Genomic DNA, 20,560 nt, shown 5'->3' with positions numbered 1-20,560 from the left:
TCTTTTTATGATGGTGTGTGTGCAGTAACATGATCAGGGGATGTGCTGGATGATTCAATCTAGCTAGTCCAGCCAGCAGTCTAAGTAGTGTGGACTATTTAGACAGTAGGACGAAAGGCCCGGGAGTGGCAAGCCCAACTACTCCTAGTAGGTGCTGGGATTTACACAATTTCAGATAAATGGATGAATGACAACATTTCATTTCATGATATTTAAATGTGAGCATGATTAGAATATTGTTGTGCGTGTTAACCATGAATGTTTGTGGAAAAATGGGGAATGTTACATGGAAGCATGTATTGGTTAATGCCCTCATGTGCATATATGGATCAATGTGGGTTTTAAAATGTGATATCATGCATGGATTGTTATCATGAATTTATGAACGATGGATGAATGCATAAGAGGTAGGTGGTGTCATGGAGACACTTGTACATGGATGGTACATGCATATGGTGTGATAATTTATGCACTTTATTAAGAAAGTTGATTTTGTTTCCACATTGACTGCATCACTTACACAACGTAAGATGGTGGCACACTACTACACTGTTCACATGGTTTTCGTGGGTGGGAGTCCCATATGAGTTCTCGCAGGGGTGTATGCGAGCTTTACACTTCACTTTTGCATAGGGTGTTGCAAAATTAAGAACTGAATTAAATAAAAACATAATAAAGAACAGTGTAACTTTTGATCTGAGGTCTTTCATCTGGAGAATGGAGATCTTAGAGTTTCCAGTCCTGGGGAGACTGTGAGGATACAAAAACTCCGTGTGCGTGAATTTGGTCCCCAGAACCCGATATGGAGGTTCTTTCTCCTGGCCACGGTTTTAGGGAGAGTCCGCCACTTTACCCGGGAGTGGTGGTGTTGGTCACAACTGTGAGTTTGTTTGGTACCAAGGAAGTGGCACTTGTGGGCGTTGGGTGTCCCTTGTGTCCCCGACATTAGATGAGGAGGTCTAATGTTCCAAGGGTGACTCGGTCGAGGGCTAGGTTGGAACCCAGTAATAAAATACCAATTTGTGTGCTAATCTACCCTGGGAACCTACTTGACCTCGGGGATTTTACCCGTTTGGTGTATCCGCGGGCGATGGAAATTTAAAAGAGAAACTTAAAGTTGTATGCATTAAATAAGGTCATGCATATGGAAAGAAAACTCAAACTTAAAGGTAAGATAATAAGGAAGTCATGCATTTTCTTCTTTGCACTAAGTCATGCATAATTTGAAATGATCTCTAGTTCATGATATGGTAAATGTATGCAATTCATTTCTTAAAAGCATGTTGATATGGTTTGGTATTGCTATGTGTTACTGTTCTTTAGCTGTGGATATACACAATCTGTCACATATATGCATGGTCAGATGTTGCATGTTGGTTGTATCCGCACTCACTCAAACCAACATATGAAATCTTATTCATGATCTTTGTCTCACCTAATTTCCTTAAAATAGCAGTGCTTAGAATTCTGTTCTGACCCTTCTACTTTGTTGGTTTACAGGAAATGGTGAGCAGTGAGGGATGGGCTGTTCACTGAGGATGGACGAGGGTCACATTTTGGGTTGGACAGTTTCAGCAGTGGCAGAGTGGTTTTATTTTTTTGTTCTTGGCTCCATTGTTATATTCAGTTCTTGTACTCTTTGGTTGAATAAAGAATGGTAATAACAATTTACTTCGGTTCATAAATAAATGGTTGGTGTTACTACTCATTGATGATGATTGTCAGTACATTTGTGGTGATGGGATATCCAATGGAAAGTGGAACTGTGAGGACCCCAAATCCTTGGGAAGGTTTCTGCATATATAAAAAAAAAATTGCATTTTTAAAAGGGGAGGAGTTGGGGTCGTTACATGTTCTTGTAAGGTTTATTTATTTAATCTTGTGAAATTAGATATATGTATGTTTTTTGAAATCATGTTTGAAGCTTAATTTTTCAAAAACTTGCTTTATTTGATATATATGCATGCAATTACGTATGCTTGAGCATTTGTTGGCTTTTGTTCTATTATTGAACCTTGTTTTGTTCTTTCTTGAAAAATTCTCATATATTTTAAAAGAGTTTGAGAAATTTTTAAATAAACGGTGTTGTGTGTATTTCATAAGTATGATCTTATAAAATTTTGCTTAAACTTGCTTTTAATTTTTCTCTTCATTCTTGGTGTATTATAGCATATGAAGTGTTACAAAATTATGATCTAGCTCATGAAAAAATAAATTTTATATTGATATTTGATCCTTATGCACTTATGATTGCCTTACATGATGAATAAGATTGTTTATTCGTGCATAAGGTATCGAGCATAATTACTTATGAGCTATGTCACAGGGATTCGGCTAGCAGGGTGCCGCACCCGCGTCGACTCGACGCGGGTGCGGGTGCGGGTGCGGGTGCAGTACCGGGTGCGGTCAAATGATCTTGGGTGCGTTGACCGCACCCAGGATCATTTAAGTCCATTTTTTTTTTGGATTTTTTTTTTTAAAAAAAATTTGCCCTATCACCTATGCTGCGAATTTTTTAAAAAAAAAAAAACTGTTGACAGCAGCTGACAGCAGCTGTCTGTCAGTTGTGACAGCAGTTGTCAGCTGCTATTCTTTTTTTAAAAAAGCAGCTCTGTCAGCTGGCTGACAGCAGCAGCTGACAGCTGCTCTATTTTTTTTTAAAAAAAGCAGCAGACAGCTGCTTTAAAAAAAAAATAGATTCGTAAGGGAGGGGAATCCCGATCCCATATATATATATATATATATATATATATATATATATATATATATATATATATATATATATATATATATATTGACATTTTTGCCCCTGCCGCACCCCCGCACCCGGGTTTTTTGGAAGTGCCGAATCCCCGCACCCGCACCCATGTGACATAGCTTATGAGAAGTCATTCACTTTAATAAATGCCTTTTATGGTGCTTTTGTGGGACAATAGTTATGATATTGGGTGTTTCTCTTGTTGGTCTTTTTTGTAGTCCTTATGATTATGTTATCTCTCAGGGCTCTTTAATGAATATTATCTTACATGTTTTGCATGAGATTTAAATATTATGTTTATATTGCACACTTAGTTTTTAATAAAATATTAAGTTGAGAATCATGAAAAACTTCTTTGTGTTTTTCCTTTGTGGGTGTTATAAGTGTTTCTCGCATGGTTCACTTTAGTACTTGTCCATTATTGATGAACGTATTCGTCCACTTAGATCTTTGATGGACATGTGTGTTCTTGATTAAAGACTCTTGATTCATTGCATACTTGTTATTTATAAAATATAAATTTTTATATTGTGTCCTTAGTGCCTTAAATCTATCACTTGCATATATGCTTAAATTTGTTTCTATGCATGTCTTTCGTATAAAATATATGGCTTTAAGTTATTTAGATTATTGCATATACATGAGTGCTTTTAATCTCCTTGTGAGTATCCATGATTAGTTGTACTTGTGCATGCACTTGGTTTTCTATATGGTTCTTTGAGAATCTCTATATATGTTTTGGTCATCTTTAATGTCATATGCAATTGATTGTCTCATAGTAGACTTGTAATATAGATTGAGCTATTTCTATATATAACTTGCTTATATTAACGATGCTTATGACTGCATCAATTGACATCTTGTTGTGCATATGATTGCACTGTATTCAGTCTAAGTTTTTCATCTACTGTTATTGGATTTGATTTGAAACTTTGCTTTTCCAAATTGATTCTTATATTTGGACTCACTTATTTGGGAAATGATTTTCGTGATTGCCTTCTTATGGCATTTGTTGTGTCCATCACAAAATTTTATATGATAGCATCATTTCTCTTGGCCTTGTTATTGTTGAACTAAAGTTTGTTTGTGGGGTTAAGTTATGTGTACATCGGTTATGTCAGTTTAGATTGTCAACTTATACTTTGGCTCTAACTGACGGTTGTTTGATCTCTGGTTTTATGAGTGTTGTATCACTTATTTGTTTATTTGGCCATTATTATTGCCCTGGGTCGATCTTTTAGAACGGGGGCACGTGCAGTGCAAAGCTTTACTGAGTGAAAAATGCATCGAGTGCAGGAACGTGCGGTATGCGTTCGCTTGATTAGTGACATGCGGTGGTAGCACGATATGCGATAGGCATCGGTATTGTCGCTAGTGCATCGTTGTGTGGCGGCACAGACGTGAAACGTTGTTCGGTTAAGCAATGCCAGCGAATCAGAGGATGTTGTCTTTGGAGATTTGGTTAAGGACATCTCGACTTGCAAGATGTTTCTCACGCGTAGTGGTTAGATGCACGGGGGTGCGTGTGGGTTAGGGATATTTCCCCCATGAATCACCTAAGGTGGTTCCAACCGAGTATAGTGACTCGGGGCTAGGCGAGTGAATGCTTAGGCGTCGGCGAATGAGTCTGGGTGGTGCTCTTCGCTATGGTGTTCAATCATCAATTGGTCTTCAGACTGGGGGCCACGAGGTCTTGTTCCTTTAGTGGCGAGGTTTGGCTATGTCGTGCGCATGGAGTCATAATACGCTCCATGGCACGCAAGGCTAAGACAAAGTTTGTGCCTCTTTCGGAAGTGATAGCTGGTATGAGATGGCTATGCACTAAGCGGCATGGACTACATGGAATGCGTATTTGGAAATGCGCTTGATCAGCTTCCGCTAGGCAGCTGCGCACAGGGTGGTGCGTAGGGCCAATGAAAATGATCCAGCACATGGAAAGGTGTTGGTACGCGGCCTTTGGCCGTTAGGCTGGGCAGCTTGGCGCGTTGCGGGTTTGTGAAGCATTCTATGCCCGTGACAGAGCGATAAGTAGGCTTGCGACGGTAAGGAAGGATCGTCGCGCCGCACTGGCTTATTGAAAAAATAAGCCCGTGACAAATTGGTATCAGAGCAGAAAGATTCACGAAGATCTTGTCTTCAATGTGTGCGTCACTGAAGAGAATAGCGATAGTTTATCTTGGTTACGTAATTTTGCACAACTAAAGTGTGGTTGATCGAGCACAGAAGTTGGATGTTGATAGGATGGTATGGGACATATTGTCGATGATAAGCAGAAGTGTAAGGTTGTTATTCAGTTGGCTAAGGGAACGTAGATAAGCCAAAGATTTCTACCAGTTGTGCGTTAGGCTCACAGGTGGAGCGTGGCGTTTGCCTTGTGCATGCAGAGAATGCACGTTGGATTCGGCTGGACGGATTTGCACCTTTGGGTATGGGAGACTCGACTAAACTTCTATATACTCTCTCAAGATTGTGGGTTAGCGGAATGCCCACGTTGAGCATAAGTCTCGTTGTTTGGTCTCTTGAGTTGGCAGATATTCAATGAATTGCGCATGTAGAAAAAGTTGTTCGTGGCTCGTTGGTTCCTGCGGGAACGTTTGCAGACTCTGAGAGAGAGTACAGCGTGCTGACTTCGGGAGTGGAGTGCAGCATTGGAGCAAAGTGCCCTTGTGAGGACGAGTGCCTAGGAAGACACTTTGGAGTACCGTATTGGGGTGATACGTAAGCAGGCGTCCCCCACTTGAAGACTGGTTTGGACCATTGGAAAATCGCAAGTTTGTGCTTAAGGGAGTTGATATCCCTACGACACGCATTGGTGGTCGTCTTTCTCTGTGAGGACTACAGAGGGCTTGGATTTGCCCTTTCTGGGGTTGGAAGTCACTCCAGCCATGAGCCTTAAGACGACAAGTTTGTCGTGCCGGCAAGAATGCCTGCTTGTGTTTGAGACTGCACTGGGGTCTCACGAGCAGAGAATGCTCGATGTTGATAAAGTAGAAGATTGTTGTCTAAGTGATCGGAGACGCGTTAAAGGTATGAGACTTGACGTGTTAAAGGTTGCGGTGATGGTGGATGCGAACCAGAACAAGTTGAGTAGGCTGAAGAAAAGAGTAAACCAAAGATAAGTACAAAGAAAAATTGGCATATCAGTAAAGACTGTGTTCTTACCTGCACCAGCATTATCGAGAACGACAATGATTTGGGTGGGGGAGAATGTCTCGGACCGATCTTTCAGAATGGGGCATGTGCAGTGTGGAGCTCTACTGAGTGAAAAATGCATCGAGTGCAGGAACGCGCAGTATGCGTTCGCTGGATTGGTGAAGTGCGATGGTAGCACGACATGCAATAGGCATCAGTATCGTCGTTAGTACATCGTTGTACGATGGCACAGATGTGGAGCGTTGTTCGGTTAAGCAGTGTCAGCGGATCAGAGGATGTTGCCCTTGGAGATTCGGTTAAGGATCTCTCAGCTTGCAAGATGTTTCCCACGCGTAGCGGTTGGACGCACGAGGGTGTGTGTGGGTTAGGGCTAATTCCCCAGGAATCACCTTAGGTGGTTCCAACCGAGTATGGTGACTCGGGGCAAGGCGAGTGAATGCCTAGGCGTCGGCGAATGAGTTTGGGTGGTGCTCTTCGCTATGGTGTTCAATCGTCAACTGGTCTTTGAACTGGGGGGCGCGAGGTCTTATTCCTTCAGTGGCGAGGTTTGGCTATGTCGTGCGCATGGAATCATAATACGCTATATGGCACGCAAGGCTAAGACAAAGTTTGTGCCTCTTTCAGAAGTGATAGCTGGTATGAAATGGCTATGCATTAAGCGGCATGGACTACATGGAATGCGCATTTGTAAATGCGCTTGATCAGCTTCCGCTAGGCAACTGCGCACAGGGTGGTGCACAGGGCCAATGAAAATGATTCAGCATATGGAAAAGTGTTGGTACGCGGCCTTTGGCCATTAGGCTGGGCAGCTTGGCGCATTGCGGGTTTGTGAAGCATTCTATGCCCGTGACAGAGCGATAAGTAGGCTTGCGGCGGTAAGGAAGGATCGTCGCGCCGCACTGGCTTATTGAAAAAGTAAGCCCATGACAATTATGTTGGATGTCCATAATTATGTTTATCTGTGATGGCTATCTATTTTTGAAACCATAGTGTTTCGAAAGATTGTACAAATTGATGGCATTGGTTTGTTTTTATTACAAGCTATCTTACCAATGGACGAGGGACTAAGCATGGATCGAACCAAGCTCAGAGTTTAGGGATTTATAGCAAAACACGTGATGGAAGAGGATCACGTTAGGCACTCTCTTTTGAACAGAAAATAGGGCGTGTTTTCCTTTTTAAAACATATGATAATAAAAGGGAAAAATCTAAATTTGGTTTCGATAGTCGTTAAAAGTCTGATCGCAAATTCATGATTTGTAACAAATTCCAGATTTGCTGAAAAGTTTACTTATATGTTGAGAATAGAGGTTATATCTGCGGGGGGGGGGGGGGGGGGGGATTCGTGGTTGTTGCATATTTTGAACTACTAAACTTTGATTTCTTGATTATCTTGATCATCTATCTTGATTGGGTTTGAGGAATCTAAAAAGATTTGATTGCTTTTAAGGACTATTGTTGTGATTAAATCTGTTTAGGATTTAAATTGGGTATATATATATATACTGGCATGTGTGTTGCTTCGACTAAGTTCACGTTGGATTTATAGATTATAACCTGTGTCTCTTTTCCTGAATAAAGTTCATGCTGAGTGAAGCTTGATATGTTGGATCGGTGTTTTTGTTCATAAAACTAAATCTTTTTTTATCACACAGTCCAAATTGTTACCTATGAATCGGCATAACTGTTTTCAAAAGAATCGATTTCTTTTCTAGTTTAAGAACAGGAACCCTGAATGGTTTATAGTCCTGAATTAAGTACTAGGCCTGAGGAAATTTTTGATATACCTAGTTTTCTGGGCTATTTGTCTTTCAGTGTTGATCATGAATAATTTTAGAACTTGTGTGTGGTTGCACTGACACTGAAATAGGCATGTCAGCAGCTCGATGCGTGTTAGTTAATTCTATTCATGTATGATAATGTTAATCTTGTTCATGCATGATAAGTTGTTAGATCTGCTCATAGTTAGTAGGTTTGCTCATGCATGAAGGTTTTCAGGTCTGTCCCTGCATTCTATATTTTAGGTCTGTTAGGTAGATTAGTTACATTATTTCTGCATATGCACGAATTGAGTTTTCCTGAATTTCTGAACCATGGATAAGAATATGTTTATGTTAGTTTGCCCATATGTATTTTCAATATAACTTTCTGTGCAGACTCAGGTTATCATGAAGCCGATGCATTCTTTTATACATGTTCAGCTTAAATTATCAAACTTTAGATCTCTATGCATACTTTGCTCTAAAGTATGTATATATAGTATGCAACTGGGCTTTAGATTTATTACTATGTGCTGATTTTTAACAGCTGGGATTTAATTCAGACAGATATCTTAAGTTTTATTCAAATCTAAGTTTTTGTTTAAACTAGAAATCTAATTTCTTTGACTAAATATTGGGTCTTATATAGCTAATCAAATCTGGTTTTCAGATGATTGGATAAATCATAATCTGTTCCACTATGTTAAATCTGAACCAGTTTATGTGAAAAGTCTGGTTTGAAAATTGATTTGAAACCTGAATTTTCTTAAGTTGCCTAAAAATTTGATTTTTTATTAGACGTCAAATCTGATTTGTTTTGGATATTTAGACAAATCTGAAATGTTTAGATGTCGAATCTGATCAGTTACAAAAGTTTGGATTTTTGGTTAATATGATAAATCTGAATTGTCAGTTACAATATGCATTTGTGCATGTGCTATGAATATGCATTAATATGCATTGATGTTGGGTATTGCGAACACAAATTTGAATATGTATGTGTGAGTGTTGTTTACCAAAAATTGCAATGCCATTTAAATTTCATTAAATTGTATAAGTGGTTATGTGTGAACCGTTGATGGGCCTTTGGAGGCCAGGTACATATGTTGCTCCTGAAAAAACAAATTTTAAATGCATTGCAAAACTGTTTTATAGTGCTCTTGAATTAATTACACCGTTGAAATTGGGCAAAGGCTCAAATTTGTTAATGCATTTGATTTGCATAATTGTTCTTGTAAAAAAAAACCTTAATTGATTAAGAATGGTAAAAGAAACCAAACAATGTAATAATTTTTCTTCCTTGGTGACTCTCTGAAATGGTGAAAACTTCGGATGGCGGTTGTGAGGACCGTAAGGATACTAAACGCCGTGTGCATTGTTTTTCCCATGCAGTTATTGGTATACTGAGAAAGTGGCATCAATGGATATTGATTTTCTTGTTGTCCCGGCATTGAGTGATGATTTCTAATGTTTCGATTGATGGTGTGATTCCTGACGTCGATCAACGAACATATGTAGGACCTGATTAATAAAATACAAATTGTATTTTAAGATACCACTGAAAACTACCTTGAACCTCAAAAATTTGCCCCGTTACATTGAGTATCTGCAAGTTTTATACAAGTGGAAATTTAATTGTGTGCATTAAGTAGGGACATGCATGCAAAAGCAATACTGATAATTAAAATTAAAAAGTCATTCATGCATGTTGCATTGATTCATGCATTCCTAAATAGTTAATTTAGCATGAGATTGATGATTGTTTAAATTGAATTGCTTATATTGTAAGTTTGTTCTAAATATGTGACGTATGTTGAGCATGCTTAAACTTATGTTTGATTTGATTTATGTTAATTTCCTTACTGTTGAGTTTCGAGAGGGTCTCGTATGAGAACTTCGGTTCTTACCCCCATTTTTAAAAACCTTTTTCAGGTACTGAGACTCAGTAATAAAGGAACCGGCTTGCTGGAGGGACCAAGGGTTATGATATGGTGGCCGGATTCCGACAGAGTTGAGAGTTTATCGTTTTGGGAAAACTTGTTGAACCCTAAATGAGGACTATTTTATTAAATTCAATTTAATATAAATTCATGGTTTGAATTATTCTATGTATGGAATGCATGTTGGGTTATGTATATTAAATTTGTGATGTGTCTCGAGTCCCTGAGATACCTTTCCGCAATGTTTTAAAATTGTTTATTCGTTTAAAAAAAATCGCAAAATTTTCAAAGGTCAGTTTGGGGTCATTACAGATGTCGTTTGCAAGCTCTGAACGTCTTTTGCCCGAAGGAAAGGTAATGTCAAAATAGGTTTTTCAATCTTCGTAACTCAAATCACACCATCGTGGATTCAAGTATGTAATCAAAGATAAAAAACGTGTATAAACACCCAATCAAAAGATTATAAAAAATTAAAATAAGTAGATTAAAGATCTAAAAAATACCTTTTTTGGACTCGAGGGTCCGTTTTATCGTTCAAACTCATTTTTGTCCATTAGCACCTCCACGTAGGTATGAGTGTTCTTCAATGACGTCGGAACAAAGTGCATGTAGGACATGGGTAGGCTTCTTCTCCAGGGCCAACACTTAGGTATGAAATTTTCAGATGATCAGACCATAGGGGTGAACCCTTATTTATAGAATTCTGCATAGGATATGGATCTAGAAATTTTTGGGTTTGAATCCAACCCAAATGGATCTGTTCTTATCTAGATAGATAAGACTCATCCAAGAAGAGTTCTACTTGGGATAGGACTTTGGGTAGAACATGATTCTATTTTTTGGGGGGCTCTAGGGAGAGAAGAAGAGACTTTTTTGTGGTTTTTACCCAAATAGCATGTGTCGATGGGGTTTCTAGAGGTTTTCTACTAATTGAGTAATCGAATTTCGGAACTCCATGCTTAAATTGGGTTGTACTTCAAATCCGTCATGATAGGGTAGCTTGTTTTGGCCATAACTTTCTATCTAGATGTCAGATTGAGACATTGTTTGATGTGTTGGAAAGCTAACATCCCAAAATTTAATTCATCTTTTAAGTAAAAAACAAATTCAATCATTTTTGTGGTAAAAAAGGCACTCAAAGTGAGCCCTACCTAAAAACGGGATTTTCATTGAACAAGTTACATTGTTTTTGTCATAACTTCATATTCTGATATCGTATTGACCAGATTTTTAGCACTCAAAGTGAGCCTAACCGTACTCGGCCGCGTTGAAAGCTTGAAAAGCTAAGATCCTTTAGTTTAATTGATATTTTAAACAAAAGTTTAGAGGATGCCATTTTGAAGTCTGAAAGTTTAAACTAGCAGAACTTTAAAATAACCTGGTCCAAATTAAGGTGTTTACAACTATATATATGTAATATCACGCATTTCCACACTTAATCATTTTTTATATTTTGTCAAAAATTTGGCTAAGTCTGAGAGAAAAATCGTTTGGGGCTCGGTTTTTGGACTGATGGCTTTGAATTTGGGCTTGGCCCAGGTCCCATCGACAAGGTCGTAACGAGCCAATCGAAGCGAGATAAAGAGTTTTAATTTTGACATTTAAATTCAAGCGAAATTCAGGTTATTTTCGGGCAAAATTCAAAATTTAATATTCGTGTAATATGTTGTTGGATGTGTCTCGAAATTCAGAGTGCAACAATATTTTACTTTCTTGAATTCGAGTCCCGGTTGGCCCGAAAATCGAGGTTTTTCAAAAATTGAGCAGTTTGTCGAAATGGATCCGGAGTTGGATCGGGTTGGATCCAATGCATATGATCCGAATGAATATGGGTTTGGATCTGATTCAAGACCCAATTTAATCTAGGCCTGATCCAGATTTCGATCCAATTTCATTTTGGATATAGGTTTGGATTTTTGGATCCGGATCTGGATCCAAATCCATGTCCAAAAACAATTTAGCTTCAAATTCAGTTTAAGTCTTTAAAATAAAGTTAGTTGGGGTTAAAAAGACTCCTAGAGTAATTAAACTAACTTTGAAATTCGAAATTTATTTAATTAATTATTAAATTAAATTTTATTAATTCCAAAATTTGGTTTAAGACTGAGTAGGACTTTTTAAAAGAGTCCTCCTACTTACCTAAGAAGGCTTAAGAAGTATTAAGAGAGAGTTTTAAAAGAATTGAAAAGTTTTAGAAAAGTCAACATAGATGAGTTGGAAGATTTTTGGAAACAAGAGAGGAATTTCAAATTTTTTTAGAAACTCACCCTCTCCAACCCATTTAGAAAAGGGCTGGAGAAGGGGGGGCGTCACCCCCTCTCACACTCTTTATATAAAAAAAAAGGAAGAGAGAGAAGAGAGGAAAAGAGAGGAAGAGAGAGGAAGAAGGAGAAAGAAGGAGGAGCCTTCTTCTCCAGCCGGTCTTTTCCACCATTGTTTCTCATTATTTTTTTATTTTTGCAAAGGTACGGGTCTCCTCTTTTGGATTCAAGTGAGAAATCGAATGTCGGTTCGATTTTATGCAATATCTTGGATGAAAATCCATGGAAAAACGTTTATATGGCTGATTTCTCAAAAACGCATGGAGGATGATCCATGGATGGATCTTCCTCCATGGCTGAATTTCTTGTTTTTCTTTTATCTTTTTCATGGAAAAAAATTCTGTACATATTATAACAAAATTTTATTTGACGTAGGAGTGGTTCTTTTAGAAACCGCTTTGATGGGTATTGATTTCCATGGATGGATGTTGATTTGGGTGGTTTAGATGCATGCGAATATATGTTGAAAACATGTTGTATGCATGTATTTTTCCAAAAAAAAAATGTGTATAATGATATGCTTATTGAGAAACTTGATTATTGCATGCATTCTTGAATGAGTACTCTTGAGTAAGTTTAATGCTCATGTTATATTTCTGAACATGCATAGGTGTTATTTTGTTTTGTAAGCTTAGGTGAATGAGATCATTGTTTAAACATGCTTATATGAGCCATGAATCAGTAAATGCATGCATGAATAAATCTGATAATGCTTTAATACCGGGGTTTTTTCGTTCATACTAGTATGCATAGGATTAAAGAAGAGGAAATCGGGTCGTTGGTAAGCCCTGATATTTTTCTTTTTGGGACCTCATGGTCTGGCCGAACAGAAGCAGGGCTCGGCTGGTCATGTCTGGCCAGACCTGTCAATGCTTTGACAGGACTGCCAGGCTCGGCTGGACTGTGTCCAGCCGGCCTGACAGGTTCTGCCAAGCCACAAGGCTCAGCCAAGTAGGCACAGGTCAAAAAAAATATAATATAAAAATAATATATATATATATATATATATATTATTGGTGGGCTGTCCAGTCCTGACAGCACACACACACAGGCCCGGGCTGGGCCTGTGCATGAGCTGTCAGGCCCAGCTGATGGGTTCGGTTGGGCTGGCTCGGCTAACCCGGGGCTGGCAGGGACTAGCCAGACCCAGTCCAGCCCTTGGACAGGACTGGGACATACCTGGCAGTCCACTGCCAGGCTCGACCAGGGTCTGCCCAGACCAGACCCAGCCGATCTTGGTCGGCTGGGCCTGTTTGGAACCCCAGTCGACTGGGTCAGCTAGGTGTGAGCCCCTTTAGAAAAATAAATAAATAAATAAGCATATATATATGTCTATATAAATTGAACACAGTGGGTGTGCAGGATCATTTTATAAAAAAAAAAAAAAAGAGTCCGTTTGCAAACTCTGTGTTGGCTTAAATCTGAAATTTTAAGTTAACAGGCATGTCAACTTCCAGATTGGGTTTCTGTATGTAATTTTGTATGTATGAATTATATTTTTGACAGCAAAACATGGTGATGACTTAACTTTTGTTGGAATCATGAGGTAGCTGCATTGTGTAATTTCCTTTATGCAAAAATTTACTCAAAATTTGTTCTTTGGAGTTCTCAGTTGATGATTTCTTTCTCGATAAGATGTAATGTCATATACTTATCTGCACTGCTTTTCTTGTTAGTGCAGTATAACTTAAACTATCTGTTTGTGTGGAGTCTTTAATATGCTTAACATGCTCCTGTTCTAAATGAGCTTGATTATCATGTGCATACAGAAATTATGTGTTGACAATATGAGCTTACCTGAGGGTGTGTTCTCATGCTTGCTCGATAAATGGAAACATGTGAATGACATGAATCCATGGACATATGCATGTGCATTGGAAGAGCATGCAATTGACTTGAATACGTGCATAAAACGAAAGTGTGTACTTGTCACTATCATATGAATTGAATATAAACATGCTTCTAAATATTCTTGTCTCATACGCATAGTTGAAATTTGTATATATGAATGTGCATTTAGAAAGCATGTGATTTATTTCATTATGGCGTGTTGTTATGGTTTTTGTATATGGTGCATCGATGATCGAAAGGAATCATCGTAGGCCTAATGAGCCTTGAGCTTTGGTTTTTGCTTCTCTTTACTTATTTTAAATGCTTTCACAAAAATCACATTAATATTTTTGCACTGTATTGCACTGTTCTATGCTTTTTCGCGGGCGGTGGTCCCGTGATGGTTCTCGCAGGAGAATATGCGAGCTTTTGTCTTTGTTTGCATGCTGAATTGCAAATTAAAAAATTGATTATTAATAAACAAATAAAGATAAAAGAACAGTGTAATATATGTTCTGAGATCTCCTGTCGTTAGAATGAGAATCTTAGAGTTTCGGTTTTGGGGGACCATGAGGATACAAAAACTTCGTATGCGCTATTGCTACCCCTGAACCCGATATTGAGGTTCTTTCTCTTTGTCACGGTTTTAGGAAGAGTCTGTCACTTTGCCTGGGGGTGGTGTGTAGACACAACTGTTGTTTTGGTATACCAAGAAAAGTGACACTTGTGGATGAGTGATCCCTGATGTCCCCGACATTAGATGTGTGGTCTATTGCTCTGAAGGCTGTTTCGATCGAGGGTTAAGTTTGAAACTCAGTGATAAAATACAAACTGTGTGCTAAGCTACTCTGAAAACCAAACTTGACCTCAGAGATTTTACCTATTTGGTGTATCCGCGAGCAACGGTAATTAAAAAGAGAAACTTAAATTGTGTATATTTAATAGGGACATGCATATGAAAAAAAAATCTAATAAGAGGTAATAATTTACTCATGTATTGCATTGAAGCCATGTATATTTCTGTCATGCATTAGATTATGTATGTTTACATGTTCCCTTAACTGTTAAATGTTGGTGAATGCATAATGTTTTCTTTAATGCATGTTAAATGATCTCTGTTATTTATTAAATGTTCTCTCATGCTTAATAATTATCTATAATGCATGAATGCTTAATTGAATTATGTATTTGTCATAATTGCATTCCTCTAAGTTATTGTATGAATTTCTATTTGTATTTTTTATGCTCATTTGATTCATTAGAAGGATTCGTACGCAGAATTCCTCGGATTTCTGACACCCTACTTCTGTAGTTTTTCGCAGCCGCAGGGGATCAGTGAAGCGACTCGCTTCTGAAAGTGTTATGAGTGCTACACATTTGCTAAACAACTTCACAGATGGACAGCATGGCTCTGTTTTTCTTTACTTTTTCTTTACATTTAATTGTTCATGCACTCTGATTTTTTTTATGCAATTGTCTCGAAACTACTATTTCTTAATTAATTAATAAAATTTGGTTTGCTATAGTTTGAACGATAAGTATAAGATCTCTTGTGGTTGGTTGAGTTATCCAATAGTGAGTGAAACTGTAAAGGCCTTGGGTCTCTGCGAATATTTCCGCAATTAATTTTACAACAACAAACAACAACAACAACAACTACGCCTTCATCCCAAAACAATTGGGGTCGGCGATATGAACCAACAAAGAAAATCATTTTGGGTCTTCCACATGAATCCTTCTCCTCCAATCATTTCTATCCAATGCCAAGTCCTCGGTGAGGTTCAAAGCATTCATATCCTTTCCTATCATCTCCATCCAAGTCTTCCTAGGCCTACCCCGACCTCTTTTAACCTATGTCACACGGACTCGGCTAAGGAGGTGCCGCACCCGAGTCGACACGCCCCGACACGGGTGCGGCTTCGGACTCGGCCCGGACTCGGTCAACGCCGAGTCAGACTCGGTCAACGAGTCCATGCTGAGTCCGTCCACATTTTGGAATCGGTCAACTTTGACCGAGTCCAAAAATGTCCCTAAAAACCCAATTTTTTATATTTTTTATTTAAAAAAATATATATATATATATATAAAGGCACAGTGCAGACTGTGACTGTGCTGCGTGACTGTGACTGTGCACAGTCACAGACTGTGCATAGTATGTGCAGTGTGCACAGTCACAGACTGTGCACAGTGCAGAGTGTTGTGCCTGTGATTGTGCACAGTCACAGTCACAGTCTGTGACTGTGCACAGACACACAGACTGTGTTGTCAGCTGTGGCATTTTAAAAATAAAATAAAATTATATATATATATATATATATATATATATATATTTTTTTTGCCGAGTCCCCGTGTCCAAAAATTTTAAAATTGTGCCGCACCCGTGTCGCACCCGCACCCATGTGACATAGCTTTTAACTAATATATTTTTTCATTTCTCCATCCTTCTAACTGAAGCACCATTAGGCCTTCGCCGAATATGTCCAAACCTAAACGATTCTCTCTCATCTTATTTTCAATAGGTGCAACGCCTACCTTCTTACGTATCTCCTCATTCTGAATCTTATCTTTTATTGTATTTCCACACATCTATCTAAGCATACGCATCTCAGCTACACTCATTTTTTGAATATGATGTCTCTTGGCAGCCCAACATTCCGTACCATATAGTAAAGCAGTCCTAATAGTCGTCCTATAAAATTTCCCTTCAACCGCAATGACATCCTACGATCGCACAACACTCCAGTTGCACTTTCCATTTCATTCACCCAACCTTTATCCTATGATTTACATCTCCATCAATTTCTCCATACTTTTGAATGATGCAATTAATTTTGAAAAAAAAAATTGCACTTTTCAGGGGTACGATTTGGGGCCGTTATAATATATATATATATATATATATATATATATATATATATATATATATATATATATATATATATATATATTCATATTGAGTAATGTGTTCCTTAAGCCCCCCTTTTGTTAGGTCTTGTTAGGGCCATTAAAAAATCATAGTTTTAAGTATTTTTTCTCAAGTTTAACACCGTAGATGTGATCTATAGGTTTTGTTTAGTAGGAACCAACTTTTGGATCGTCAGAATCTAACCTCTATGCAGGTTTTTTCATTGATTCAAAATCAATGGCTATGAAGGTACCAGTTTTTCTCGGCTCATAAAAACATGTTTTTTCATAAAAAAACATGATTCAAGAGTCGATTCTCACTAAATTGAGCATGCTAAACACATCCTAATGGTTCAGATCTATCATAAGACACTTAAAACCTATGGGGCAGAACGAGACAGAACAAGAAATGGGGCCTAATATGTTAAGTTCTTATTCATATTTATTATTGTAACTATATCTTGATTTTTTTCTTTTTCTTTTGTTTAGTTCTTTTTTAACTAGTCAACATAAAGTTGACTAGTCAATAGAGCTATTAGAGTTGCCAACATCTCTATTGAATTTCCATATTGTATATAAATAGGGGTGAACCCCCTCTCTCAATGTAATGCTTCTTGCACATTTTGAACATTAATAAAATATTATTTTTATATTTTGTGAGACGCTTTTGTGTGCCCTTTTGTGGGTTTTGTGAGTGAGCCTTTTTTGACTCTTTTGTGAGTCCACTTTGGTGATTTGGTGGACTTTGTTGGAGGCCCTCATTTCCTTTCAAGGATTAGTCTAAAAAGACTAAAATGCCCCTTTCAAAAAGGGTAAAATACAAAAATAAAAAATAAAAAAATAAAAGAAACAAAAATATACATGATTTCCTAAAATACAATCTACAATATTTCGTATATATACATACCAAATATATGTATATATAAGAGAACACACACACAGACATATATTCACATGAATATATATATATATATATATATATATATATATATATATATATATATATATATATATTAACACTAGGATCTTTATATATCTTTTAAGTCTGAAAGTCTTGCAGTCAAGCAAGTTGCTGCCAACAACAGTTAAAATCCAGAGGCTCAGACCCTCAAGTATAACTAAATGACATGAATTCCGTGAGATACTAATCGAACAAAATGCAGAACAAATTAAATGCTTATCAAGGATATCGAGCATTGCTGTTCAAAACTAGTAAAGGGCACATGCTTTCATCGTAAACAAACTTTCAAACTCAAAACAAGAGAGAATTTAGTTAAAGGCCCAAATTCTACAGATAAATCACAACTGCTTTTTATTTATCATTCCAACTTATCACCTCTCTGTATTTGATCTTAATTTATGACAATAGAATTAAATGTGGTCAAATTTGCATAATAGTTTGCAATATCAACCAGAAAAGTTGCAATTTCTATCATTCCAGCACCAAAGCTAAACCTAGCATTATATTATTCACCAGTTCTAGTATCCCACACATGCTTTTGTTGACAACCTTCCCCTTGTTGGGCTACCAGAAAACAAATACAAAGGTGACAAGAAGTCATCTATCAATTAAGACAAACACGGAAATTAAGAGAGGCTAAAAATCCATATTATTGGAAATCAAATCCATGATAAATCAATCCCAGGCCACTTCTCCTCAGCAGATAGCAGGATATCGGCCCAAATCCTCCTATCAATATCAGCAAAGTTCCAGAAACTTGTTCTCATGATCTCTTTCAAGCCAGCAGTACCACCATGTTGACAATAGCCACCAGATTTAGACTGATCTTCGCCACTTGCCCACAGAACAAGGAAAATAGAAGTCCCAATAAAAGGAAAACAAAACCAAGATATATGCTATTGAAGCAACATATGATTTCAACCAGAACTTCATATTTGGCCGACTACCCTATGAATGCTTTAAACTTCCAGAAGAATTGTTTTAGTGTTCATGCTACTAATTAAGATCAACTACTAGCGGCAAGAAGGTAGTGAAAGTCATAGCTTGCAGCCATAAATACAACTAAAACCTTACTAAGAAAAGAGGTAACCATGTTGCAAAAATGGGAAGCATGAAGTTGATGAGACTTGCCTCATAAGGGAATTCCATCTTCTTCATGATGTTGTATGCTTTCCATGGCGGCTCCATGATCTAAAGAAAAAGGAAGGAATGACTTTAGCAGCATTTTGTAAGTGAAAAAACTAGAAACTATAGACATCACAAGATATAATGCAGCTTATCGGAAGCAGAAGCATCAAAGAAGAAATTTAGAAAAGAACTGCCAGTACTGATGGTAGAATCCAATGTTCCTCTCCAATTGTAAGATGTTTTCCTCTTCATTTATATTTAAAATCATAAGATAAAAATAGCAAAAAGTTGCAAGTTAGAAACTGAGATTTTCCTTATCTTCACTTATTATTTTTTTTCTTTCTAGACAGGGAGCCTTTATGCACAACTTTGTTCTCTAATTACGTTTCATCATTTCTTAAGCAAATTATCAAGATGAGGTTGCAGTTTCCGGTCAAATTGGCTTTTTAATCATATTCCATTCTAACAATAAAAAGGAAAAGGAAAACAAAAGGAAAACGACATATAGATATAACTTGTGTAAAATGCACACAAAAGGCTCCAGGCAATAGTTCATAAACGCAAAAGGAAAAATAAACTGCCAAAATGCAATAATTTTTAAAGAACTGTACTGAAGTAACCCACTAAGCATCCAATTTATACATATTCATAATATATTTATATCTAATAGTTATGGGTGCACCAAAAGTCATCTCAACCTACCCAAGCAAAACATGAATAACTATCCTAAACGCTTGAAAAATAGAAAAAATATGATCAGTGAGCCTGCCAAGAGATGGAGGAGAGAAAGCTGGTGCTATACCTTTGTCCATCAACCATTTGCAACAGAACAACTTCCCAACATCAAAAGAACCAGCAAAGCAATTAGTTGTTTTTTCTTTTAACGTCTAATGTAAGAAAATGGTGGTCTTCCACAAATGCACTTGAATCCACCAAAAGAATGTCTAAAAAGACACTTCAACCAAACCCATAAAAGGGTATAAAAGGAAGAACACAATAATAAATAAATAAATCTTTATTGATAATGAAAATGCTTAAGAAGCATTTCTTGTGGTTTACAATGGAGGGGTTCACCCCTATTTATACAAAAGAGAATGGGGTTGGGAGAGCTCACTTTGAGCTCTCCCAAAAGAGTCGTTGGAGCTCTTAATGTAGCCGTTGGAGTCCAACGGCTAGACTCTTAGTCAAGTTCTAACTAGAACTTGACTAAGTTTCATATCTAGTTCAATGTGAACTAGATAATAAACTAAAGAAAAATAAAAATAAGAAAACATAATAAAATATATATATATATATATTATTATTATATATATATTATTATATATATATATATATGTTACATTACACTTTACATTTTAACACTCCCCCTCAAACTTACGGTACAATGAGCAAAAATTTGTCTAAAAGAAAGTGAAATTTGGGAGCAACGAGAGGCTTGGTGAAGAAGTCTGTTAATTGATACTCTGATGTGACATATGGCAGATCAATGGTTCCATATAGATATTCCTCTCTGACGTAGTAACAGTCCATTTCAATATGTTTGGTGCGTTCGTGAAATGTTTGGTTGCTTGCAATGTAGATCGCACTCTTGTTGTCACAGCACATATGTGAACCTTACGTTGCTTCAACTCCCATGTCGGCAAGCAGACGTCTGAGCCAAACTACTTTCATGGTCGGGGTTGTCATGGATCGGTATTCAGCTACAGTAGATGAGAGGGAGACCTTATGCTGCTTTTTGCATCTCCACGAGATTAACGATTCACCTAAAAAAACACAGAAGCCAGTAGTTGAGTGTTTGTTATTGG

General features: G+C 37.4%; 1 protein-coding gene across 1 annotated transcript in view; it reads right to left on the bottom strand.

Annotated features, from left to right (window-relative positions):
* The window catches only part of EMB2737 (embryo defective 2737), an 88,685-nt gene that overhangs the window by 21,672 nt on the left and 46,453 nt on the right, over positions 1-20,560 (bottom strand). The window contains exon 6 of the mRNA XM_089983042.1: positions 18,759-18,818. Within this exon, the coding sequence (XP_089839168.1) occupies positions 18,759-18,818 (60 nt within the window). The remainder of the gene's footprint in view (positions 1-18,758; positions 18,819-20,560) is intronic.

This window comes from Nuphar pumila, chromosome 12, assembly GCF_984573655.1.
Source record: "Nuphar pumila chromosome 12, dmNupPumi1.hap1.1, whole genome shotgun sequence".
Lineage (NCBI taxonomy): Eukaryota > Viridiplantae > Streptophyta > Magnoliopsida > Nymphaeales > Nymphaeaceae > Nuphar > Nuphar pumila.
Note: the sequence above shows the minus strand (reverse complement) of the source record. Positions and strands in the feature narration are given on the sequence as shown.